This window comes from Phaethon lepturus, unplaced genomic scaffold (genome assembly GCF_000687285.1).
Source record: "Phaethon lepturus isolate BGI_N335 unplaced genomic scaffold, ASM68728v1 scaffold44320, whole genome shotgun sequence".
In the NCBI taxonomy this organism is placed as follows: domain Eukaryota; kingdom Metazoa; phylum Chordata; class Aves; order Phaethontiformes; family Phaethontidae; genus Phaethon; species Phaethon lepturus.
In genome coordinates this window covers 1-7654 of record NW_010514907.1, presented here as the reverse complement: position 1 = coordinate 7654, position 7654 = coordinate 1, and the positions used below count along the sequence as shown (strand labels likewise).

Below are 7654 nucleotides of genomic sequence, written 5' to 3'. Positions count from 1 at the left end.
CCCCAGGCCCACCCCGTAGCTCCCTCCTTGTCCTCCCCGGCCCCAGGGCTCCCTCCTTGTGCCCCCAGGCCCACCCCATGGCGCCCTCCTTGTTCTCCCTGGCCCCAGGGCTCCCTCCTCGTCGTTGTCCTCCAGGCCCAGCACAATCCCCCTGTTTTGTGGCACCCACCCCCCCCAACAGGGGCTCCCTGCTGTATGGGGACCCTGTGTATTCCCCAGCGGGGATCCCCAGGGGGTGGGTGCGAGGGGCCTGTCCCAGGCACGGGGGGGGTGATCCCAGTCCCATGGCTTCCTCCTTGTCGTTGTCCCAGCCCCATGCCTCCAGCAGTACTTGGGAAGCTCAAAACAGGTTTTGGGGTGAGGGGACAGGGACAGGCAGAGGTCTGTCCTCAGTCCCTGTCCCCAGGAGAGCAGGCTGCAGAAGCATCTTGCAGAAATGAAATCCTGTGCCCATGCCAGGAAGCCGGCAGGGTACACGGTCCCGTCCAGCCACGGCGTCCCCGCATCCCCCACTTCCATGGCTTCTCATGCGGCTCGCCGTCCCTCAGCCCTGTCCTGTCTGCAGAGCCGGTGGCTGTGCTGGTGACAGCTGGAGTTGAGCACACGTGGAGCAGCACTGGGGTCACTCCTGTCCTCCTGCTGCCCAGCAGTGCCCCGGAGCCCAGCCATGCCTCAGGCTATCAGCTGCCTGTCAGTCTGCGTTAGGTGTTTTAAGCCCTTACCCTGCATGGAGATGGTTTATACAATGCTGTTTCTCTCTGATTAAATGCTTTTGTCATTGAAGGATGCGAAATCTTTCCTTTCGTGGATAAGAGTTGTGGTTTACTGAGCCCTTGCATTGGGAGGTGTGTAGGATCAGACCCTGCATTTCTCCATTCCCATGGTGGTTTGTCTCTTCTGCTCAGATTTTTGACCCGCCGGAGGAACTGGAGAGGAAGGTGCGGGAGCTGGCAGACTTGATCAGGAGTTCCTCCAATGTGGTGTTTCACACGGGGGCTGGAATCAGCACCGCCTCGGGGATTCCCGACTTTAGGTAAGGGTGGTGGGCAGCAGGCGAGGGGTTGGGATGATGGAACCTCCTCTGAGTGTGTCTCACATCTTGTAAGGCTCTGGACTGCCTTCCTGCTCCTCCAGCCAGACCTACTCCATCCTTCCTGTCTGGTCCTGGATCCAGCTGAATATACCCTTTCCCTCTTGCACACCCATTTGACCTTAAGTCATACCCACAGAAGCCCTACGTGTGCTCTGCTTGCATCAACAACAAAAATCACTGGTGATCCATGACCTTCATTTAGCAGTGCCTTGCTCATCCTCCATTGGTAGGGCCTGTGGTGCATTTACAACTGTCTTCTCAGAGCCAGAGCTCTCAATTCTCGCTCTTTCTGTCCCCATTGCTGTAGGGGGCCCAATGGTGTCTGGACTATGGAAGAGAAGGGGCTCTCCCCAAAATTCGACACCACCTTTGAGAATGCCAGGCCCTCCAAGACTCACATGGCGCTGCTGGGGCTGCAGAGAGTCGGCATCCTGAAATTCCTGGTCAGCCAGAACGTGGACGGCCTTCACGTGCGTTCAGGATTCCCACGGTACTGCCTCCCCCGCCCTGTCTCCGGGTCCCTCGTGCCTTTCCCAGCCGCTGCCACGTGGCTGTTCTTGCTACCTGATTAGCATGGCCTCGCATGCAAGCATTTGATGCTGGGGCTCGATTTCCAAGGCTGGCTTGGAAGCTGTCTGCCCACTGATGGGGGAGCAGAAACTGGAATGCACTGGTGTGGGAAGGGGTGCATAAACGGGCTTGAATTTAGAGAAAGGAGGCTATGGTAATAATTCAGAGGGTGATGAAGTCAGCCTCAGTTGGTGCTCTCTAGAAGTACACCCAGAAGCCATTTTTTCACAAGAAAAATAAAGAAGTTCGTGGTGTTGGGCCGTCGCACGTTACCACCCATCAGCTGAGTGGCTGGAGCCTTCGGTGCCACTGTGAGCAGCTCGACTACCTGGGGGCTTGTGGCCTGGGGAATGAGACGTCGGCTTCAAGTAGGGCACGTGCTCCTGGGAACTGGGCTCAGAGCCGCACTCAGGACACATGGTTCTTTCCGCTGCCTCTGTACCCATCCAGAGGGGTGAACGGACAGGAGGGAAGGTGAGAGCATCTGAAACTGTTCCTGCAGGGAGACGCATCGCCCTGTTTATACCAGCATTGCTAGAGCTGTCTCGGAACACAGGAACTTGTGCTATTTTACAGTTTGCTTAAATTGAATGTCTTGAGAGAAAGTATAGTCGGTACTGCCCCAGTGACGAAACCATGCCTGGGCCCAAGATAGCCTTAAAAAGTATTTTGCCTCTCAGTAATTTGCAAAACTGCAAGGGCAGCAAGACGAAGAGAGTCCCACAGTTGGAACTGGTCTGACTTACCGGCTGCGGTCTCCAATTTCCTTGCCCGCTGCGCTGAGGTCAGGGATCCTGTGTAGCTGTGTTCCCTCTGCAGGGAGCTGCGACGTGTGGGAGCAGAGGGTACAATATCTCCCCTCCCTGCGTGGGTGGGGACTGAAGCGCGTTTAGCAGTGCAGTGGCTGTTCCAAAGATGTCCTCAGAGGAACCTGCCTTTCCATTAGCACTTAAGGCAACAAGCTCTTTTCCCTTCAAGGAACTTCAGCCTGTTATAAAACCCATTTCCAGCACTTAAGACCAGCGAGCGATTGTCTTGTGAGGCAAACTGCTTGGAGCTGCCTGGAAAGGAAAGGGGAGAGCAGCTGAATTCAAGTAAGAAAATAAAATGAGTTGGGATGAGAATGAGGAGCACGAATGGGACCTCGGAGAAGACACATCTCACAAATGTCTTCAGCCATCCCTGGCTGAGCAGAGATGCTGCCTCAGGGTGGTACTTCCTATTATTAAAAGATCTGAATCCTGGTTCCTGCTCCTGGACCGCATTTGCCCTTTTTAAACTAAATTACCATGGGGAAAAAGAATAGGAAATAATGACCAGAACTCAGCTGGGTTCCCTGCAGCCTGGTGCCACTGGCTCCCGCTTTGCTTTAACACAGCTCTTCTGCATGTGGCATCTGGCGTAAGTACGTGTTGCTGAACTGGGGCCAAAATGAGGGAAATCAAGTCAGTCCTGTCTCCATCCGCCCTGGAGGAGGTTCCCACTCACCGTGCGGCTTAAGAGTGTGGCCTTGTTTTCCTCTAGCTTCAGTGCTTTGAGGTTGGCATGGAGCTCGAGGGGAGTTTTAGTCAAAACAAGTGGCAAAAGGGCTGGAACCATGCAGGGACAGAGAGAAACACCAAGTGCTGAGAAAAGCAAAGATCCAGGTTACTACTGGGCACAGAGAAGATTTGAGGCTGGATCAGAACAGGGGCAAGAATTGGTGCTGCAGATGGAAACATTTAAAAATTAAAAGCCAGGACATGCTGTCCCTCCCCTTAGTCCCAATTGTTTGCCATAGCATAGTACTTTCGTGATGGAGATGAAACCATGGTGCAGAAGGCCTCTCTGCCAGGAGTTCTCACCAGGATCTGAACATGTCCTCTGGGAGGACATACCCCACAAGAGGGACAGCTCTGCCCAGACTCCCTTTGAACAGTATTTCTTGCGTTAAATGCACAAAGCAGTGCTCAGTGTGCCGTAGTTTTGCCAGCGGCTGCTTGCCCTGCATGTGATGGCCCCATGCTCGGTGGTGGTCCCATGCCCGGTGGCTGGACCAGCGGTCTTCTCTGTTTTACCGACTGCCTCCCTGCAGCAAGGCCAAGCTGTTTTGTGGCACCCAGTGCCCTCAGAGCCTGCCTGGCCCTGGTGCCTTGCTCCGATGGAGCCATATTTGTCTATAACTAATATAATTCCCCCTCAGTGCTGACCATGTGCTGGGGCACTGTCCCCAGGCCGTGGCAGAGGGTCTCTGCCACCCCACATCACCTGGCAGGTCTGGTTCAGCAGAGCTGGAAAGTGGGGAAGCCCTTGAGGTGCAGGGCCCTCAGCAAGGAGGCGGGGTTGGGGCAGCTTTCCTTGTTGCCCCAAGGCTCTCCATCCTTCCCCAGCTCACCTCTGCCATTTCTCCCACAGGGACAAGTTAGCTGAGCTCCACGGGAACATGTTTGTGGAAGAGTGCGTGAAATGTGGCAAGTACGTGAACCCTGAGCCTGGGGAGGGCGTCTGCAGGGTGGGGGCTTGGTTGCTGTCTCTGGGGAGTGATGGAGGCCCCTGCACGTGCCGTGGGGCTGTCTGCCTGGTGAGTCTCTAGCACAGTGTGCGTGGAGTCATGGATGGATCTGTCCATCTGAATCCTAAACCCCATCAAATTGTGGGAAGTGAACATTCTGGGAATCCTCCATTGCCTGGGAGGTCCTCGGCAAATCCTGCTCCTCGTGGCAAGGTGGATGTGCCAGCAGGGCTGCCTGCAGCAGGGTCTGTGCCTGCCAGCTGGAGAGAGGAGTGGAGGTGGCTACAAGCTCGGTTTTCCATCCCTGTTTGTGGCAGACCTCTGGGGCTGTTGGTCAGAGCTGCTGTCAGCTGCTCCCAGTTAAAGATGCAGGCCGAGATCGATGAAGGGCTGAGGTGCTCCACTCATTGCTTGTGGCTCTGAGGCATCACCTGTTTCCTCCAGTGTGCTGTGAGCTGTGCCATATCGGCAAGGGGGCATTCCACACCACCTCCCTGCGTGTTTTGGCCCCGAACAGCACCGTCTCTCTTGCAGGCAGTACGTGCGGGACACAGTCGTGGGCAGCATGGGGCTGAAGCCAACGGGCAGGTTGTGCAGCGTCACCAAAGCCCGGGGGCTGCGGGCCTGCAGGTACGTCTGCTGGGACGCTGAATGGGGGCTCCCGAGGGGACGTGGGATGGCAGGGACCCATTCACCTGAGCGAGCAGCTCTGGTGCACAGGCTTGGCTTTGCAGGGCAGGACCAATGGTCCCTCCAGGTCAGGTGGAGAAGCAGTGGGTGTAGGGGAGGATCTCCAAAAGCCCAGGTGGGAAGCTAGCATCCATGTCTCCAAGGTGTCCCAGCCATACAGCCTCCTTGGTGGGCGTCTTCCCACACCGATAATCTGAGCATGTCCTGGTGCTGGAGGATGCCCTGCTGTGGGCTGACAGCTCTAGGGAGCCCCTTCCCCTCCAGCAGGATCTGGCCACTGCGCTGTCCTGGTGCTGCTTGCGTAGGGAGGCGTAGACAGTGTTTCCAGCTCTGTAGCTGGAGGTACCCTGAGGTGATCTGGCGTCCAGACATGCTCTGCGTGCCCCTCGTGCTTCCTCACCGAGGCTCACCAGGCCCAGCCCCGCTGCTTTTCCCATCCAGGCCGGCTGCAGAGCTGGCACAGCAGAGCCGGGGGCTCTGGGCCATGAGGCAGAGCTCTGCTGGCTCAGCTCTGATGCTGGGGAGTGAAAGGCACATCCCAGCTCTGAACTGGGATGGCAGAACAGCTGGGGCTTTGGGTGGCGTCGCGGCACCAGCCACAAAATCCCTCATGCAGGTGAATTCTGTGCCTTTCCTCGCCTGCTGGTGAGTCCCTTTGGCTTGTCTGGGTTCTCTCTGTGCTTTCGCAGTGTTGGGCCAGAGAGGGTGGGACAGGATCTGTCCCCTCTCCCAGGGCAGCTCTGCTGCCTGTTCTGCTGGGCAGGGGGAAACTCTGGTCCCCATGTGTGTTTTCCAGAGGGAAGTTAAGAGACACCATTCTGGACTGGGAAGATTCACTGCCGGACCGCGACCTCACGCTGGCGGATGAAGCCTGCAGGTACTGTGCTTGGACTCTTCACACCATGGCGGCTGCTGATGCCTGCGGCTTGCGGTGAGACTGCCCAGGCTTCCGTCCTCTGCCAGCACCACGGCAGCTCTCGGGCTGACCCTGCGTGGCTTTGTTCCGTCGTGTTTTGTGCCTCGCAGCCCTGGGGCTTGTACCCACAGCACGGCCACACCCAGCCCTCTCCCCAGAAAATGTCCAAGAGAAACCACTGCAAATTCTGGCCACAGCTTTGCTTCCCGCTGTGGAAGCTTGGAGGGTCCACACTGGAGCAGGGCAAGAGAAGCAGCCGGCAAACAACCATGGCTCTTTTCCTCTGCCCTGGATGTTTTGTCTCCTCCCTGCAGGAAAGCTGATCTCTCTGTCACTCTGGGGACCTCTCTGCAGATCAAACCCAGTGGCAACCTCCCGCTGATCACGAAAAAGAGAGGAGGGAAGCTGGTCATAGTCAACCTACAAGCAACCAAACATGTGAGTGAGAGTGTCCTCGCTGCTCTGCGCTCAGAGCAATTTGGTCTGCGCTGCTCCTTTCCCCTCGCATCCCTTGTTTCAGCCCTATCACAGGTTAGTCCCCGCACATTGTCCTCTGCCAGGCCGCCAGATAGAAGAGCAGCCTCGCTTAGGAAGCAAACAGGCTGGGCTTCCCTTGTTGGAGAGTTTAAACCTGCAAGTCCCGATAAACGCCTAGAAATGGAAGGTAAATCTTAAGAGCGGAATAAAAACTCAGCCCAAAGCCTGATGCCTCCTCCAGTGAGTTATAGTCCAATGAATAACTGCACACACGTAACCCGTGCCACAGGGCAGGGAGTTCAGTTCACGGTCAGCCCTGGGTTTGGTGCCCTGATTGTCCCAAGTCTTTCAAATAACCGGAGCTGGGGAGTTTCTGAGTTTCTCTCACTAGTGCTCCCTTGTCCCTGTACCACTCTGTCCAGGGCTCGCTAGCCTGGCTCTGCATCCGTGTCCCCTCTCTGGGCTGTGTTTCAAGGTGGGGACTGCCTACCCACCCCGACAGAGCCCTGTCAGCCCGCAGCGTAGCCGGGGAGTGGTGCCAGGTGGGGTCAGTTTGTTGTTCCACCAGGGATGATGTCTCGGGGACAGGAGCCCTGGAGCCCGTGTGCAGCTGAGCCATCACCCAGGCCTTGTCCCCACGTGCTCCCTGGGAAGGGGACGGTTGTCTCCACACACTATGTTTGTCCCCTAACGCCGTCCTTGCCCTCGCTTGTCCCAGGACAGACAGGCCGACCTGCGCATCCACGCCTACGTTGATGATGTCATGACAAAGCTGATGAAGCACTTGGGGCTGGAGGTCCCGGAGTGGACGGGGCCGGTGGTGGTGGAAAGCGCTGAGCTCACCAAGCCCGAACAGCTCTTCAGATTTGACCCTGGGGCTCATGGGCTGCTGAAGGAGGAGCCCCTCTCCCAACACAATGGCATGGGTGGGCTGTGCCCTGACCTTGGGACCACGCTAGTGGAGCACCGTGATGGTCTGAAGCAGGAGTGTCCCAGCCCGGATACGGGGCCAACGACGGTGAAGAAGATGAAGCTGGAGCCTCTCCTCACCTGACCCAGACTGTTCCCTGTCTGTCTAGACACTTGTCTGTGCCACTTTTCCTACCGACTTTTTTTATACCCTTAAACATTGTCTCTTTTTTTATGTAAGTATTAAAGACACTTGAATTGCATGTGTCGGGGCAGCTGCACGCAGCGGCCCGGGAAGGGTGTCGCCTGCTTGAAACGTACCGAGCATCCGCTTCCTTCTCTGCAAGGCGATGGCTGTGGGGGCCGAGGGACGAGGCTGCTCGGCGCCGGGGCAGCGACAGCGGGGGATCGCTGGGGCAGCTGGCGCCATCTCAGATGAAGTTGGGCTGGGCAGTGGCTGGGCTGAGCCGCTGCGGTCTCCTGGCCAAGATCTGCCTGCGGAGCCGGG

The 7654-nt window shown here is 57.2% G+C and overlaps 1 protein-coding gene across 1 annotated transcript; it reads left to right on the top strand.

Moving 5' to 3' along the window:
• Nucleotides 1-905: 905 nt before the first annotated feature.
• Nucleotides 906-7412, top strand: SIRT6 (sirtuin 6; the record flags this gene model as incomplete). Its single annotated transcript, XM_010294263.1, has 7 exons — nt 906-1033; nt 1401-1583; nt 4058-4117; nt 4689-4784; nt 5641-5721; nt 6075-6198; nt 6956-7412. Coding segments are annotated over 7 exons (1008 nt in total), but the record flags the coding sequence as incomplete, so codon positions are not given.
• Between the last annotated feature and the right edge of the window lie 242 nt (nt 7413-7654).